This window comes from Lissotriton vulgaris, chromosome 2_1, assembly GCF_964263255.1.
Source record: "Lissotriton vulgaris chromosome 2_1, aLisVul1.2, whole genome shotgun sequence".
NCBI classification, from domain to species: Eukaryota; Metazoa; Chordata; class Amphibia; order Caudata; family Salamandridae; genus Lissotriton; species Lissotriton vulgaris.
This window is the reverse complement of record NC_141687.1, coordinates 590,127,266-590,146,812: the sequence shown is the minus strand read 5'-3', so window position 1 is coordinate 590,146,812 and position 19,547 is coordinate 590,127,266. Positions and strand designations below refer to the sequence as shown.

Genomic DNA, 19,547 nt, shown 5'->3' with positions numbered 1-19,547 from the left:
ACTCTAAGAAATCCATCCTCACTAAATATGCTGCTCGCGGTGGTCGGGTGTTCTATGCTAAGGAATGCCTCTGTCAACCCAGGGCAACTCCCTTAGGCCAGCCAGAACTGTAGACCTAGTGTCTCGGGCTTGCACTCCAAAGACTTGTCTACCACAACCCTACAGCTGAACCCGGATGGCGGTTCGAAAAACAAAAATAAGTAGTTCCTCAGAGGAGAGTTACCCTGTAAACAGAAAAATCATAAAAACTTCATTTATTTTTTATTAATCCCACGACTCTTGGTCGCAAATTATAACGATCTTTCCCAGGCAATGTCTGTTCCTTAAACAAGAGTTCAGGCTCAGTAGTGTTCAATCGATTCAAAGGAGGCACAGCTTCTTGCAAAAGATCGTCACTTTCTGTCTCAGTGGTCGTTCCAATCAAACGGGCATTGCTGAATGGCAAAAATCGTGGCACAGTTTCTGTTTCAGAGCCTGGAAGTCCTTTCTGGACCCACCGGTCATTCGGTAAGGGCAATGGAGCCCGTTTGCAGTGTACGTCGTGGATCCAGTTTTTCTTGCCTTGCACTCGAACTGCAGAACGTGTAGACAGGAGGACCAGGTGCGGTCCTGTCCAGCGGGGCTGTTCGTTCTTGCTCCGCTGAAAGTTCTTCACGAAAATCCAATCACCGGGTTCAATGGTGTGACCTGGATCTTCAGAAGCCTGTGGCAGACTATCGTGAACCTGTTGGTGTAAGACACGCAGTTTAGCTGTCAGTACGTACAAATAATCAAGTAACAAGTTGGTCTTGGCACGCCCCAAATATTCGCCCGGCGACCAAACACAACCTCATACGGACTCAAACCCATTTGTGAATGCACAGTCATTCTTGTGGACAAAAGTGCTAAAGGTAAAGCATCTGGCCATTGCAAACCAGAGCTCGCTTGAATCTTGGCCAATTTCAATTTTAAAGTGCCATTATAGCACTCGACTAAACCAGCTGATTGGGGGTGATTTGCAGCGTGGAACTTCTGCCGGATACCTAATCCCTCACACACTCTCTTCATCACTTGACCCACAAATTCACTCCCATTGTCACTCCAGATCATTCTCGGCAAACCAAACCTAGGGAAAAACTCTTTGATTAGGGCTTTCGCTGTGGATAAGGCAGTATTGTCCTTCAAAGGGTAAGCTTCCACCCATCTAGAAAAGGAGCAAACATCCACCAAACCATATTTCAGGTTGTTGCACCTCTCCATGTGGATGAAATCTAGGTGCAAAGCCTCGAACGGATACGTAGGAGGAGCAAAATGACCAGCTGGTTTTGGAGTTCCCTTAAGGGGATTGTACATCAAACACACCATACAGTTCTTAACCAAATTCTCTGCACATTTGGGGATTCCCACATTCTGCCAAACCGGAGCCAACAACTTGCAAATCCCTTTCACGCTAATATGTGCCATCCCATGAGCCATCGTAACAACTGGAAGCACATACGCGTCGGGCAACAACCATCTTTGATGCTCAGACCAATCAGTCCAACAACCATTCGAATCCAATCTACCCTTACTTTCTCTCCATTCATTCAACTCTTTCTCTGTAGCTTCAGCTTGGATGGATTTCACACTCTCAATCGTATCTTCACACATACTTTTCTCTGGAACCCATCTCGCCGGACCTGCAACATACATTCGGCTCATCACGTTTCTCGCAGTTTCTTTCGCAACTTCGTCCGCAAACGCATTTCCGCGACCAACATCATCCGTAACTTTCTTTTGGGCACTGCATTTCACAATTGCTACTTGTAATGGCAAAGTAAGTGATTCAAGAAGTTCATTAACCAACTGCCCATGCGGGATCTTCGTCCCATGCGAAGTCAAAAACCCACGCAAGCCACAAACGTCCAAAACTGTGAGCCACACCAAACGCATACTGACTGTCAGTGTACACATTCACTCGCTGTCCTTTTGCCAACACACATGCTCTCGTTAATGCAATCAACTCTGCTGCTTGCGCTGAATTGTGTGGGATACGTGCAGTTTCAACAATCGTATGCAAAGTTGTAACAGCAAATGCCACAGTCGTATCATCATTCAGCAGCTTAAAGCACGAACCATCAACCCACAAAGTACCATCACACTCTGGAAAAGGAGTATCCCTAAGGTCTATCCTCCCTTTCATTTCTTCCTCAGTTCGAAGAAAACAATCATGCTGTTCTTCAACGTTATCTGTCTCAGTTGAAATCGGCAACAACGTGGCTGGATTCAACGTGTTGCATCGTTTAATATGCACATGACTCGCTAACAAGGTCAATTCGTAACCCGACAACCGAGCACTCGTCAAGTGCTGTGTCTTGGTATGATTCAACAAGGTATCCACTGCATGTGGAACTATTACAATCAATGTATTGTCCATAACCAAGCCAGCAGACTGTTGAATTGAAACAGCCGCTGCTGCTGTAGCTCTCAAATAATTCGGAAACGCTCTGGCTACCGGATCTAAAGTCGACGAAAAATAAGCACATGGACGTTGCTTATCACCGAACTGTTGAGTCAAAACTGACAATGCACATCCCTCTCTCTCATGGACATACAATGTGAAAGGCTTACTGTAGTCAGGGGTACACAACACAGGAGCCAAACACGACGTGTTGCGTAATTCGGAAAAGCTCTTCTGACATTCGTCAGTCCAAGGAATAGGATTTGGAGTATCCTTAACAGTAAGAGCTATCGAAGGCTTTGCTAACAAAGAAAAATTAGGGATCCACTGTCTACAGTACGACGTAATACCCAAGAACGCACGCACTTCTCTCTGTGTCGTAGGAACATTCATTTTCGCAATAGCTTGAATTCTTTCTGGGGTCAGTTTCCTTCCCTCCTTCGATAAGAGGTGACCTAAGTAGGTTACTTCTTGTCGACAATATTGCAACTTGAAGAGAGAAACTTTGTGATGAAAATCAGACAAGTGGCATAACAACAGCAAAGTAGCCTCTCTACAAATCTCTTCTTTGTCAGCAGCAACTAGCAAATCGTCAACATATTGAATAAGGGCAGCACCATCTGGTAAAACCAACAGATCAAGTTGCGTTTTCAAAGCTTGGCTATAGATTGATGGACTCTCGCAATAGCCTTGAGGAGCGCGCTTAAAGCGGAAACTTCGTCTTCCTAAAGAGAATCTAAAGATATCCCTACTCTCCATAGCAATCGGGATGCTGAAGAAAGCATTCTTCAAGTCAATCACCGAAAACCATGTGGCTGTAGCCGGGATTAAAGTGAACAAAGCTGTGATATCAGGTACAACAGGAAATTGCGGAATAACGATCTTGTTCACCTCGCGAAGATCGATCACGAACCTATATACAGGAGGCTGTGAAGAATCAGTTCTCTTCAAAACAGGCAAAACAGGACTATTCCACACATTACCTCTCGTTTCCTCAATCACACTCTTTTCGATCAAATCGTAGATGATCGCTAAAAGTGCTCGCTCACCATCACTCGAGATATGGTACTGTGGAATACGAGGTAACTTAGCATTCGCCTTCAGTGTCACAACATATGGTGGAATCTCCAAGAGGCCTACATCCTTCGGACCAGTAGCCCACAATGAATCGGGTAAAGAAGACAATTCCGGTGGAAGTCCATCTTTAAATATATACATCGGAGAAATCACTCTCTCACCCAACGTGAGATGTACTTCTGACGGAGAACAATACAACGTCGCATACAATCTCTTCAACAAATCCAATCCCAATAAGTTCTCACTACAACCTGTAGTCAAAATGAGGGGTGCTTCAAATCTACGAGGTCCAACAGAAAGAGGCAACAGAGTAGAAATCGGATTCGTAACCGGGGCGCCAGAAAAACCTACAGAAACATTTTCAAAGCCAGACAAAGGTGCGCCAGGGAGTTTAGAGTGCATAATAGAACTCTTCATAGCACTAGTATCTAACAGAAAAGGCTCTGACACACCTGATGCAATCACTTCAACATAAGGTCCACTCTGATCTACTGGAACTGAAACAACTCCCTCTCTTTGTCTATGGCTGTCCTAGCAATCATTACCATCCACTTCCTCACCTTCGAAGTATTAATCGTCCGTATAGTACTGAACTGTCCTACCAAATGAACCATTCTGCTGATCAAAACTATTCATTGAGTTCTGTGGAGGCAAAGAACGCACATTTTGTCTGCGACCTCTACGCACTTGTTGAGCACCTCGTCCTCTCACACCAGAAGCACTATTCGTGAGCTGTAACAAAACCAGACAACTACTCTTGAAATGGCCCTCTTCTTTGCAATACGCACGCTGATTAGGCCCATAAAGAAAACGTTGTTGAGAAGACTCGTTACTTTGTGAGTTTCTCGAATATTGCTGATTCTGCTGATAATCGTGTGGATTATTAGTACGGGGTGGATAAGCTTGTTGTAGAAGAACTTTAGTGTTCAATTCCTTAGTCTTCTTATCCGCTTTCTCTACCTCATCTTTGTGCCTATTTTCATAGTACTGGGCCATAGTTAAAATCTGCGCTGACGTGGAAACAGCCCAAGCACTCTCAGAATCTTTCAACTTATTGCACAATTCAGGAAGCAAATTATGTACGAATTTGTCAACGAACAATCTCTGGCCACCCTCAATAACCATATCCTGACCACTGTGGTCTACAAAAGTCTCTTCAAACCGCGTGAAAAAGTCAGACACCGTTTCATCTTTCTTCTGCTTACACGCAGACAACTTGTCCCAATTGACACGCACTTCAGGTATCAAAGTCTTCATATAATTAATAATCCTACCAGGAAGGTCAGTAATTATATCCTCAGGCTTAGCACCGCCTACTTGTCTATCATTCGCAGCACTAAGGTTATTCCATGTATCGCCCAATTCATGTGCATGATCCGTGTGACGAATCTTACCCCAAATAGGCTGTGGAACAACATTCCAAAACAACATATCTATATCCGCTAAATTCATGATACATGAACCCACAGTCTGAGTCAACTCTTTATAATATCCCGCCGGATTTTTGCGCGGATCAGGTAAAGACTGTTTAATAGCCAAAACTTCAACATGCTTCCAAATAACATGTACCCAGACACGCTGAAAATGTGCAACAACAGGTGGAACAGCATTTGCATCAGCAGGTCTCCAAACTGGAGGAACCTCACGCATCGGATATTGACGCGCTGCTCTCCTAACTGACGAATCGGCTCAAACAGTCGCTCAGAAGGAGTGTCACTATGAAATGACAATAAGGTCGTGAGTGCTCTCTCAACATCATGAGGACCCACAACGCTTGCAATTCAGGCAAGACTGAGATCCTCCCTTTTGGTCAGAATAACCTCTTTTCCCCTAACAACTGGTGGCCCCAAGACGCCGAAGTTCCACCTAATACCATCACGTCAGCCCGAAACCTCGGGATAAGTTTTGATGAAGCCCTATCCTTCAAAAAACAAGCAGGGACTGTGGCAGGGTCCTGTTTCAACATTATTAGAGGCCTCAGAAGGTTCTTTGACCTCCTCCCCTTGACAGCCAGAAAAACGGTAGCAGTAGCCCTCATTACATCGCGGCTAGATTACTGCAACAGCATGTATGCAGGTTCCAACAACGCTGTCTTACACAAATTGCAGATGGTTCAGAATGCTGCTGCCCGCTTAGTGCTAAGACTACCTAGGAAATCATCTGCATCCATGGCACTCAAAACCCTGCACTGGTTACCCATTCATAAGAGAGTTTTATTTAAAATCCTACTCATCACTTTCAGAGCGTACCACCAGTCGGGCCCCTCATACCTATCCCAAAGGTTTGGAAGATACACTCCCTCCAGGTCACTCAGATCATCCAACCTAAACCTATTAGCTGTCCCCAAATTCAGACTAACCACAAAAGGTGGAAAATCCATCGGAGTGCTAGGAGCTAGAGCCTGGAACAAGCTCCCACCCCAGATGCGTCTGATTCATTCAGAGAATCTGTTCCGAAAAGCCCTTAAAACTTGGATTTTTAAGGCCACTGACACACTATGTCTAGCGTTAATTTAATTTAATATCACTCACCCTCTCTGTATTAAGTACTTCTCCACTTTTCCTTTATGTTTTCGGACAACTCTCCCTCCTTTCTCACCTATGACACGTGATGTTTCTAGCGCCAAGATGCTCCATGGAGTGTAAGTAGCGCTTTATAAAAGCCAATTCATCATCATCATCAACGGTCCCTTTCGCAAATTCGGAACGTATACGGTACAACTCAGAAGGAGCTTTACCTACTTCTTCAACCCATTGTTCATGAAGGAACACACACATCATCTCAAAGACGTACCGTTGCTTTGGTGCTTTCCATTGAAGGAAAACATCCATAACACCCTCAAAGTCATACTGTGTAGCGTACGTAACCCATTTACGCGCCATGTGATCCAAAACAGTACGCTCATTGGCATCAGGCAACTGACTACGTGATTGTCTACGCTCGACAACAGGAGACATACCCAATGGTCTCAATAAAGGAGAAAAGAAGCTAGAAACTGCAGCAGTCATTCTCTGTCTAGTAGAATGAGAAGGTGAAAGAAGAAGAGAAGACGGAACAATGGTAGAAGAATCCAAAGTCGGAACAGAAGGAGTATTATAGATAGGCGTAGGAGTAGCAGACGAAGGGGGAGGCAAAGTTGGCGGCCCCTGAGGAGGCTGCGCCAAATGAATAGCAACCAACGGCAAAGGAGCTGGCTGTAGAGGAATCGCAGGTGGCAAAGAAACCGGAGGTTGCGCAACTACAACTAGTGGTGGTGGTGCCGTAGCATTCTGTGCATAAGGGGGAGGCGAACTCAATAGATGCGACATTAAAGGATCTTTCGCAAGATCTTTCTTTTCTTCCTGCTCTTTAGGTGGCAAAGCTGGGTAGCACTTATCTACCGCTAACTTCCTAACCCTAAGCATCTGTTCGCTCTCTTGCTCTTCCTCATTATCCCTATATGCTATAGCAGCTTGCACCATTGACAAACCTCGTTCTCATTTATTCTTCTTCGCCAATTTAATTTCTTTCTGTTTGGCTTCTTTGCGCCATATGCGGAAAGAATCAAACATTGCCGGCCGGGCTTTCTTTTTAAACAGTTTAACTTCGAGATTGTCTAAAATCTCTGTTTCAAAGCTACCGTAATGGGGCCACGTAAGACACCGTCTTTCTTCGTATATTTTATCCAGATGTCATTATAACCAATAGGGCCCACTCCATGCTTCACGTAAAGCTCATAGGTCGGAGTTCCAATCGGAGGAACCGGACACGAATCCTCTAACCGGGAATCCCTAGAACAACCACAACCAAATATCTTTCCAAGTATGCTAAGACCAGGCATCTTCGCTCACTAGCCTAGCTTCAAACTTCAAGGGAAATCTCAAAATGATAGCCTCGTGAATACACGAGTCCCTTGGCTTTGGGGCCTGCAGGTACCAAATCAAAGCGATCCACGAAGGGATACTAAACAAACTAAGGACTGGGAGACGCTCCACTCATACTTAACTGAAATGTCGATGGCGTCACCAGAAGACCTGTCTATCGTTTCACTCTACAAATCGTCTATGTCTCCAAGACAGGGCGACACTCAGGGCAGCAGTCCTTCGTAGCTGTCGGAAGGCGGGGAACCTCGCAGCAAAGACTTTCGGACCACGACAACATACAGGGGTCGATGAAGTGGCAGGCCTTCCTCCAGAATTTCCACACAAAGCTCTCCACGATCTTCGGGCTTGGACCGGTACCGCTGAAGTCGCCCAACGTTGGGCGCCAACTGAAGAACCGGGTTTTAGAACCCAGCAGCGCCAGGGAAAACGCTTGAAGTCTTCGGATTCCCCTGCTTCTGCAAACAGAGACACGGGACACTTCTCGATGAAGTCAAAGACCAATGTTTATTGGCTCCAACCAGGAACAGAGATCTACGAAGCACAACACGGGTGGTTCGCTAGAGACTGCACAATTTCAATGAGTGGAGCATGGTCTTTTATGCCAAAAATCACATTGCAAAGTAGCATCGGTTACACACAAACTGACCAATGACAATGTGACATTTCAAAAGTAGCGCATGACGACAATCCCATTTTCCGTTGTCCAGACCACCAGAAATGACCAAGCAAATTCCAACTTTCCTGTTCGATCAGGCCATCATAAAACCTTAACCCAAATCAGTGATTATGTCGTAAAGGAAGGAGCAGAAACAGATTGGAAGCAAGATAGAAGGGTGGGTGCAGTGTACTGTAAATTCGGCAATGTCCTGCTCTTTGATGTTTATCTGACCAGATGCCTAACAAGGAACTGGCTCAGCGAGGTCAGCCTCGGGCAAGGGAGTCAGTTCAGCCAGGTCATTCAGGAGTCAGCTAAGGTGTACGTGTCCCAAGGACTCGCTCGGTCGCAGTCATCGGCTTATGTGAGGGCAACCACACAAAATGGCTGCCGTCTTCAAAATGGAACCGGAGGGTTCAAACAAAATCCCTGAATACGTAGTGATCTCTTTGATCGATTAAGACGAAAACACTCGTACACACCACACTCGGGATTTGCGGTCCGCTGACACCAATATTGTCTATTTCCGACGACCTTTATTGAACGGGTTCGGAACCACCAAACCTCAGACCCTCAAACTACGGAACTACACCAGCATGAGCACCAGGACCAGGGCCCAAGCATGATCCTGGTCCCAAACCCGTTGATTCTTGCATTTGCATTTCATTGTTGGGAGAAGATCCAGAAAGCCTTGAGATCATAGCTTTTACATCCCCTTTAGCAGTAACCCATTTTCTAAGGGGGCTAATTCTGTTAGTGCATCCATCAGTTGCTATTGATTTTAACGCAACAGAGTGCAGCATAGCCTGTTCTTTAGCCTTCTGCTTCTTCTTCGGTTTTGCCCCTTTTTTATGGCTGCTATCAGCCTCAAGTTGTCTCAATTTTATGTCGGCAGTACCCTGCATATCAGATGAAAGATTTCTACCTTTAGAAGCTGGGTCATATGTAGCGGCAGAGGCAGGGAAGTAGTTAGGGGAGTGAGCAGAGACCGAAACTGCATTCACAGAGGAAGTTATTGCTGAGTCAGTATCCTGTTCTGAGTTTGGTGTAGATATATGACAAGGCTCACCTGCGTGCGTTATTGTTTCGTTGAAATCTGCTTCCCCATAATCACTGTGTGTCTCCTGACCATCCCTAGCTTCATGACCTCTATTTGTTTCATTATCTGGTAAAAAAATTATTATTGTATTATGAAACTCTATCTGCTCTGTAGCAGAGTGTGCGTCAGCCAGCTCCTTAAGGTTCATAGTTAGCCTATTACAAGTATCATGCCGGTATTTAATAAGCTTGATTGGGCTACAGTTGCAATTGTATATAGCTCCGCTACAGTGTCATGCGATACAGATTTCTGCAGGTTCTCATCAGACAAGCATTCAGAAGCAGATAGGTTGTATCCAACATTAATTTTTGTTATTGAGTCATTACCTTGTATCATTGCTGAAGTCGTCAAACTAGCATTCAGTTTGGTAGAAGGAGAGCAGGTTACAAAAGTATCTTGATCTGTCTCCTGTTCTCTCTCCTGTTCTGTCCCCACTGCCTCCAGCAAAGCTGCTGCCATAGATTACTCCATAGAAGGGGCTGCACAGGACTGTATGATATCAGCCACCTTGCCTGATTGTAGCAGTTTGAGAACAGGTCTCCATGCAAGAGGATTCCCCTCGCACATCATTGATGACACGCAAACCGGTAGGCTTGTTAATTTCCGTGCCCCTGCTTTCTCGTACCGGTGAAGCATTGACAGGCGCTGTAACTGGCTGTGCTGTGGAGTCATAATCTTCCTCAGGTGAGGCAGACACTGCAATCCGGAAAAACCGAGGGAGTAAGCGTTCCAAGAACTTTGGCCACAATTCAGATTCTGCTGCAATACACCCACGAGTCAGACAATAGAACGGCAAAGTCGCAGCGGTCAAAAGGCAGCACTTATCATCTGTACTTTCACCTTAAAGTCTTCCAGGCCAGCAATAGCGGGAAAACCAGAAAACTAGAGTCAGCGATAGCGGGAGCAGGGATAGAAGCGGGAGCAGCTGGGGTCACAAGTTTACAGCGGCGAAATCAACCCGCCATCTTCCTTCCCCACGTGATGAAGCCCATTGGCTATGCCAATGCTTGTCATAAAAATATTTCACCCTATACTAGTTCTAAAGATTTTGCTTGCTTGGGGAAATTAAGGTGAGAGTAAGTAGGTCCAGTTTTGTGAAGATATGAAACCTTTTGTTACACTATTTCTCAGACTTAAATAGGTTTTAGTCAAGTATTGGGGTAAATGTCGACCAATGAGAATGAGTGAAAGTGCTGGTCAAGCCCCACTTGAGGTGTAGTATCGGAAGCCCTACTATTTCAGCAGAATATTCAATTGAGCAACTTTTGTTTGTAATATCTTCAGCCTCCGTTGTATTCATGGAATCAAAGGCAGTCTAATGCATTGAGGAAATCTCTGCCTTGTGAATAGAGGGCTCCTCAAGCCACTTGATATATTTGGGCAGGACCACTTTATAGATGAGAGAAACCAACTCTTTGATGGAAGAAGTCCAAACATTAGATGGTCTATAAATATTGATTGTGACCAGGGTTTGGATTCTGTTCGACACCCATTATTTTGTAAGGAGTGGGATTGTTTTCAGACAAATAATGAATGATTGGTGAATTAAGGCGACTCCTCATCTTTTGTGCTAGGATTGCTTTGACACTGGATATTGTACTCTATTTGGAGCATAAAGGTAACAGCAAGACCAGCCGCAGGTCGTACCTAGATCTCCTTCTGACCTGTAACATGTCAGATGGAGGAAGCCAGTAGCCATTCATGTCTATAGTGCACGCATGGGATAAGGTTGACCATTCACAATTGCTGTGCACAGGAGTCAGTCAAGCATCATTTACATCCACTGCATGCACAGAAGTAGCTCTACCACTCATTCTTAGCCACCAGAGACAAAGAAGAAGCCACATCATCCATTTACTTCTACAGGACACACAGAAGACGCCATCAGCTTCTCACTTACACAGTACATACAATGAGTAATTCCCTTTCAGAGCAAGCAGAATGGAAGGTACTAGCTAATGACATCCACCATACAACACTGACAAAGAGGAATTTAACATCCATTCAATACCACTGTGTTGACACAGGAAGATCTCCGTAGTTCACACTCACAGTCTCTGCAGAGGGCAGATGTGAGCTACCATACACAAACATATACATAACTACATAAGATGCATGCCAGTCCTCCTGGTTTCCTTGATCTTTTTTCTGTGAATCTCATTACTAACAGGCAGCCTTTTAAGTTGAGTTGTATCTTGGGGCTCCTCTATCTCCCTTTATTCTTCCCATCTTTCTCCTCTCAACTGATACAAGTCCCATTACTAGTTCAGGGAATAGTTATCTGTAGAGTCTGTTGGATGTGAGAACCAAAACGAAGAAGTGGGGGTACATGCTCTAAAGGCTAACGTCAGTGTGCAGGGCTCATGACCTGTCTCCAAAACTGTGTCATTTGTCACTGTAGACATATTATTGGTCACAGAAAGTTGGTGAACTTCAGCATGTTCATATATGGCCTGAGATGTGCACAGTCACAGGGAGACCTTAAAAAGCTGTGCCTCTGCAAAACATCAGTTGGCTCATGTGTTGAAATGTCCCTGCCTAGGAGTGCTGTCATTGTCGACTCCCTTCAATGCCTGTACTAATGTCTTCCCCATGTTCTGTCATTCTCTAGGGCCATCAATGCTTCTTCCCTTTGTTGCTGTTTATTAATATTACTATTCAGTGACTAATCTCCTTCGTCTTCCTCCTCTCTAGGCACTGGCATGGAGTACAAGATACTGTCGCATCTGGCTTCGACCAGACATATATTCTTCCTCTTCTTCATACAGTTCTTGGTTGGCTTTTGTATATTCAGCTATGTTCGAATCTACGACGACACCAGCATCGTCATATGTCCAGCAAAAACACCTGAGCTTAGCGATGAAGCCAAAAACAAGGTGGTCATCCTCCTCTGGACCTTGCCTTTTGGGGGCCACTTTGACCTGGACAATTGTGAGGCGCTGTATGGAATCTCAGGCTGTTACCTGACAGCAAACAGGAGCTGGTACGGGCAGGCAGATGCTGTGGTTTTCCATCACAGAGATGTGTGCAATTCTATCAAGCAGCTGCCCCAGGATCCAAGGCCTCCCAATCAGCGCTGGCTTTGGTTCAACCTGGAGTCACCCAGCCAGAGCCTCAGTCTGGATCTGATGAATAACCTCATTAATATCACTATGTCCTACAGACGAGACTCTGATATTTTCACTCCCTATGGTTGGGTAGAAACAATGAAAGAGCTTCAGAACTTCACCATCCCACCCAAGTTAAAACTGGTGTCCTGGATGGTCAGTAATTGGAACCCATCGTCCAAGCGTGTGCAGTATTTTCAGGAGCTGCAGAAACACATCACTGTAGATGTCTTTGGGCGGGGGCATATCCCTCTGCCTAGGGACAAGAAATACTCAACTGTTTCGCAGTACAAGTTCTACCTGTCCTTCGAAAACTCGCAGCACGAAGACTACATCACAGAGAAACTTTGGAGTAATGCTCTTCTCTCAGGAACAGTGCCCATCGTCCTTGGCACCACCCGCGAGAACTATGAACGCTTTCTTCCCGCGGAAGCTTTCATCCATGTGGACGATTTTCCTACTGTCAAGGAAATGGCAGATTACCTGAAACTGTTGGACTCCAATGATGAGAAGTACCAGCAATATTTTGAATGGCGACGCTGGCTTCGTGTTGTGGGTGAAACTAACTGGAGCACTCATTACTGCAAAGCCTGTCGACACCTGGCACAGAACCCAAACTACAAGACCATCCGCAGTGTGGCAAAGTGGTACAAATGAACAGTCACATAGTAGAATTGAGAAGGATTCTGGCACAAGTAGAGAATGGGGCCAATTACTATGAGCGCAGAGCACTTGAAACATTTGACTAACTCAAAAATAAGTTACATATAATTAATAAATATGTTCGAGACAGCCACCAACGTCCTCTACTAACCTTGTTCTCTACTATTATGACCTGGAGATGATCTGTCATCAAATCTCCCTCATCAGGACCCATAGACAGGCTCTAGCTCTAGTCAAATTGCCAACTATATCGCGCGGTTTGGCCAGGTGGTTTCATAGGTGAAGGGAGACTCTGCAGAAAGGTCTAAATCTGTAAGTGCAAAGTAGGGATAACAAATTCATGAGGTAGCTGTAGAGCTGTAGATCAGGAATGCATTTTCAGGCATCAGACGATGAAAGCCTCAGTCTCTCAGAAAATCAATTTCTATATTAACATTATGTCTAAATACCCACTCAACCTGACTTCAAATGTGTTATGACTTGTCATAGTTGCTATGCATCCTCTCCATAGTTTCCAGTTCCCTGCTGCTCAGCCAGTGTGTGTGTGAGTTCAAGTAATGCTGGAGAGTGCCTTGTTGGTGTGAATGTCAGTTGGTGAAAGTGGGCTGAACAGCAAGCGCGCTGCTGGTGGTGGAGGGTTACCTCAAACCCGTAAGCTGTAACTAAGTGGTATCTCCTTAAATAAACATACATCAATTAACCTACAAAGGATCTATCTTTACTTATAACACCAGCGATGACTGGAGAACAAATCTACATGAAAAAGGATACAATACAGAAAGTCTACTGCAAAAACAAAGTGAGTGAAGCCTTAAAAGGAAAACATGAGACGCATGAATTGAAAAGTAGACACCTTGAGCTCCACCAGTGTCCCTTCCCATCACACAGCCTGCAGAGAGTGGTCTACTGAACTGCACATACTGAATGGCTCTAATTGGCACTAACTCCAACAAAAGGTACTGTTTTTTTTTTATTTACTACCTGTGTTGGTAGGCTTAGGGGCATGAGGCTTAAGTGCGTAGTTTTTAAGGGTGCAGGTCACGGGAGGATTATACCATTAAGACAGTGCCTGGCATGTGTGCTGAATCGTTAGTGGTGTGTGAAGAAACCTGAGGTGTGTATCTTTAAACTTTGAGTCAGAGGTAATTATTGAGCCTCGGAGAAGTGCGTGTTTCCGAACGTGCTGGTAATTGTGAGTCTACTGCCACTTTGAACCCCATCGACTAACGGCTGAGGACAAATCATTTCAGATGCCTGTGGCCGTTTGAGAGGAAAGCTGTACAACTGAAGCGCATTGCCAAAGAAGGCATTTCTACAACCACATTGCAACTTTGAGCTCTGATAGAAATTGACGAGCATGAAGAGGGGAAAAAATGAACACAGTAAACATATGTAAGTACCACCTTGTGAGGGTTCTTTTGAACCTGAGTGTCGGAAGAGGCAACATTACATGGCATCAGGAGATGCAACTGCTGTAGCGCCTAGGGCCCATTTTCTTTTTCTCAATATTCCTGGCACTGTACTTCAGAGGCATATGTTAGGTCCACTGATTAATCATTTAATCGTGCTGCAAGGGGTGAGATATAGAGGATCCACTCCCATTATCCAATAAGGACCAAAATTGGACAACTGACCTAAAAACTCATAATTAGATTCATGAATATATATAACACTTAGAATTATGCTAAACAAATACAGGGTGATTGTCATGAGACAAAAAGACGCCACAATCGAAGGGAAAATAGTAATTTCAGGTTTTGTAAATGATCAGATCATGCAGTAGAGTTGGACCTTTAAACAAAGACTTTTTAACAAAACCCATGAACAAGTTTGAAAGGGCAGCTTCCCAGGAAGATGTTCCTGGTCTAACACATTTTGTATCCAGTGGTTCTGGTAAAACTCTTGGGAAACTCTGACACAGGATACCATTGCAATACATTTGAGATACTAAAATATTTTCTCACAGAGACAGAGTCAAGCAAGAGGAAAAAGAGAAAATATGCATGAAAATCAGAACGACCTATTTGAATTTAGGCTAATATCAGAAAGAATATAAGCACCCAACTATGCACCTTTATTATGAACAGCCGCAGCCCGTGGAGGGTGTTTCGGTGGGACAGAGAGGCGGGGTGAGGGAGGGGCAGGGTGGGGGAGGGGTGCTAAAAACCGGAGTATGGATAATTGAAGGTAAGTAAACAATTTAATTAATAAAACAAATTTCGTAGCGCACCCTGCATCACATTTTGCGATGCAGGGCGCGCTATGAAATTCGTTTTATTAATTAAATTGTTTACTTACCTTCAATTATCCATACTCCGGTTTTTAGCACGCCCCACCCTGCCCCTTCCCCGCCCCGCCTCTCCGCCCCACCGAAACTCCCTCCACAGGCCGTGGCTGATAATGAATTATGACATTTAGATATCATTTGTGGTGCATATATGGTCACATGTTAATGTTAATGTTAATGCTAATGTTAATGTTAAGGGGGTGTTTTGTATAGCGCTCAGCTACTCCGAGGAGAGTCCCGGCACTTATTTTAACCTACAGCGGACAGAGGGCAAGCCGGTGCAAGGGCGCGCCTACTGAACAAACAGCCAGGATTTCAGATCTTTCCTGAAAGCCAGCAAGTTTGTATTCCTGTGAAGGGTGACCGGCAGGGTGTTCCACAGCTGAGGTGTAAGACGCTGAAAAGACCGGCCACCCATCCGAGCTCTTCTTATGACTGGGACCGAGGCAAGAGCCAGCGACTCTGACCTCAGAGAGCTGGCGGGCTGATAGAAAGCCAACCGCTTTTGAATGTATTTGGCCCCGGTAGCATGCAGAGCCTTATGGGCCAGAGTGAGAGCCTTGAAGACTATCCGTTTCCGAATGGGCAGCCAATGGAGAGTCTGCAAGAGGTCAGAAGCCCTGGCTCGCCAATGAAGCCATAAATGGCCCGCGCAGCTGAATTCTGAACCACCTGCAGACGTTGAAGAAGGTACTCAGGCAGACCAAAGTACAGGATTTTGGCATAGTCAAGGCGTGACCCAATAAGGGCCTGCACAGTGATTTTCCTGTGTGCCACCGAGAGCAGAGGAAGGAATTTGCCGAGCATTTTAAGGAGGCCAAAACAAATTCCTGCTAAACCAAGAACCTGGGGTTTCATCGACAGAACGTTATCGATTACTCCGAGGTTTTTGGCCATTGTGGAGGCAGCCACTGGAGGAGACATATTTACTGGCCACCAGGCTTGCCAACTAGGGTCAGACCGACAGCCGAAAAAGAGCACCTCAGATTTGTCCGGGTTACACTTGACGCTGTTTTTCTGTTTTGCTGTTTTGCTGGAACCATTTAAAGACAGCCCCAAGGCAACCTCTGATGCTCTCCCCGTCAAAATCAGACCCCTTCCCACAGTTAAAAAGAAGCTGGGTGTCGTCGGCATACAACACGATCTGGGCACCAAAAGACTCTGCCAGTGCCACCAAAGGGGTCATAAAGATGTTAAAAAGAGTAGGGCTCAAGATAGAGCCCTGAGGAACTCCGACCTCCAGTGGCGGCACCACAGCAGAGCAAGGAGGGGCCCAGACCTTTTGACACCGGCCCGCTAGAAAGGATCTGAACCAGCTAAGCACCGTCCCCCGCAGACCGATCTCACTGAGTCTGATGAGAAGACCCTCGTGGGGGACAGTATCAAAGGCCGCTGACAGGTCGAGCATTACCAGCGTAGCCTAGCCTCCTACATCCAATACCTCCTTGACTGCTTCACATAAAGATATTTCCATTGCAAATGACGTGTAACTGTAGAGTACTACTGCATTTCGAAAATACTGATGTATATTACTTTCAAAATTAGGTAAACTAAATCATTTTTCATAAAATCTCAATAGTACATTCATGCAGATTATTTTCTGAAAGTTTCAATAAAATTGGAATTGGTACAAATGTGTAGTACCTGTTTCTCTTCACTTACATGGTGCACTTGGTGCACATTTTTCACATAAACAGAACATGGAGTATTAAATCAAGCCTCCTAAAATACACATAATGTTACCTAAATTGCATTAGTTTTATTAAATCTTTAACACAATATTCTTTTTAATAGAGGATGGTCAATAACATTTCGATATATGTGAGTTACCACATTATGTTCAACCTTCTGTTACATATTTAAATTAATAATAACATTGCTGTTTGGTATAACACGAAGCTATGTTAGTAAATTGAGCATTTCTGTTTACTTTACACTCTTCTGCTTGCTTTTACGATGCAGTAAGTTTCTTCATCATCGTTTTCCAAGTCTCTTCAATGTATAGTTAGCACATTTTATGCACGTTTGTCGTTTTCTTCACAAAGTGTCTAAAATCAGTAAAATATGTCAAACCCGAATTCAGCAGTTGATCTACTGCATCACAACTAAGAACTTAGGGACTTGGCAAACTCGATCAAAGCCTTGAGCCTTGGGTACAAGTGTGGAATTTAGAAAAAATAAATAACAAGTAGAGAGAATTCGTTTACCCCTGTAAAATTCATTCTTCCTGTTTACTGTGTTGCTCCACCCCTTATTCTGCAAGCGAGGTCATGATATACCTGATCTGTTGCCAGAAATTTTCTGAGAAGAAGACTAGAGCACCGACTTGGCAAATGGGAACAGTTTGTGTGCAGGGAGAACTTTTGTGCCAATTTTTTGTATGAGAATAAAGAACTGTGAGTGCTTCTTCAATGGAATAAAATATGGAATGGCAGTGTGTTCGGGTGAGAAGTCGCTCACTGGTGTGGAAGATTTGATTATTCTGCAGGGAATATTTAACATTAAATATAATGTAGTATGCATTTTACTTTATAGCATACGTTGATGGAGTGTATCTTTCTATGTTCTCATACAGTATTTTAAATATGTGATTATGTATGTTGTATGGTGGAATCTAATGTAGTTTTGTAACTTAGTAGTAGTACTGGTTGAAGAGTCCAGTGGTCATGATTGTGGTTAATTTTGAGTAAATACCTAAATACCCAATGTCCAGTAGGAGAGTGAGTGTAGTATAGTCTAGTAGATTGAGGCTAGGGAGATGGTGTTGGCTCTAAATGTGCATTGAGCCTGCTGTATTTCACACTGCAATGATTGGAAGACACCAATTGTTATTTTCACAAGATGCCCTGTGTTCTGGGGTTACATTTAAAGTCTTTCCTAAGGGGTTAAGGGTGTGGTGTAGTGTTCTTCCTAAGAGGTAGTAGGGGCATGTATGTTGCACCCTGACGTGGTTAAGGATGACGTGTTGTAGAGGCTCGTGTTTTGCACCCTGACGTTGAGTAATGTACTTCTTTTTAAGGGTTAAGGGCATACAGTGTGACGTAGGGTTAAACTGGATTTATTTATTGATGTTTTATGAGTCTAATATTAATATGACTGATTGATAATTTCTTCCATCTTTTGTCTTTTTATTTGGTGTTTTATGAGAATTAATATTTATGGGACTGCTGATTGAATATTTATATTTTCAATTGTTTCTTTAAGGGGGAGATGTGTTTTGACTACTCATGGCTGCTATGCACCCTCTCTGTTGTTTCCCGTTCCCTGCTGCTCAGCCAGTGGGTGTGAGGTCACAGAAGTTGATGAGTGCCTGGTTGGTGTGAACGTCAGTTAGTTAGAGTGGACTGAGCAGCAAGGATGCTGCTCCTAGTGGGGCGTGACCTTAAACCTGAAACTTGTAACTAAGCTGTGTCTCCTTAAAGATGCCTACGTCATACAACCTACCAAGGATCTATATTAACTTCTAACAAAATGTAGTTCTGTTCGACTTTTATAATGACAGTGATTGAATAAGGCTTTCATTGACGATTCACTTTAGCTTAGTTTCATTTTCACATATTAGCTGGAATTTCAAATTATGGGACAGCAAAATATGCAAGAAGGAGCTGGTAGACCAAAGTACTTATGGTGCTACAGAGCCTTATTCTTTTTATTCTTTTTATTTAGAACAAAATAATACACAATGGAGTATAATATAGTTAAAGAGTGCCCAAATATGTTGCTACTTGGCTAATTAGGATACCTGCTACAAAGGGGGTAGTGATTCTTATCAGAAGAGGCCTGGGCAGCTCAAAACCTACTAAGTCACACCAGTACGGCCGGTGGATAATAACTGAAATCCATATCGACAGTATCCCTTGGACCATCTGTTCAATCTATGGTCCAAATTCGGATGATCCAGATGTTTTAAACCTGCTCAGTATAGAATTAGCTGATTGGCCGGCCCCACTAATACTCTGTAAAGATTTCAGCATACATCTTGAAGAAATATTTGATATTCGGGCAGACTCGCTGTATACTGGATTAAAAAAAAAACTATAAAACATTAGTAGGTTTATTAAAACAATTTGGGCTTAGTGATGTTGGCTTTTTAAAAAGATCCACTTCATTGGGTTATACTTTTTTCTCCGTGCCCCATCAGAAATTGTTTTTTCGTGCCCCCGCGTTTCATCGTTCTTATCCTCAATTCAAATGTTTCTGCTTTTATTATGTGGGTCTACAGTTGTCTTGACAGGGAAACTAGTGCTATTTGGAATAACATCTGATAAATTTTCTGATGGTCAGAGAAAATTCTTATTTATTACCATCGCAATACTACGGGCATGTATCACTCAAGAAGGGATAAGCCCAGATCCTCCCTCTTTCTTTACTTGAAGA

General features: G+C 44.0%; 1 protein-coding gene across 4 annotated transcripts in view; it reads left to right on the top strand.

Annotated features, from left to right (window-relative positions):
* LOC147730802 (4-galactosyl-N-acetylglucosaminide 3-alpha-L-fucosyltransferase FUT6-like) overlaps positions 1-14,965 on the top strand; it is a 256,677-nt gene extending 241,712 nt beyond the window's left edge. For all 4 annotated transcript variants that reach the window (XM_086955628.1, XM_086955626.1, XM_086955629.1 and 1 more), the window contains one exon: positions 11,808-14,965. In XM_086955628.1, coding sequence (XP_086811754.1) covers positions 11,816-12,877 — 1,062 coding nt within the window. In that variant the 5' untranslated portion in view covers positions 11,808-11,815 and the 3' untranslated portion in view covers positions 12,878-14,965. The remainder of the gene's footprint in view (positions 1-11,807) is intronic.
* Positions 14,966-19,547: the final 4,582 nt, after the last annotated feature.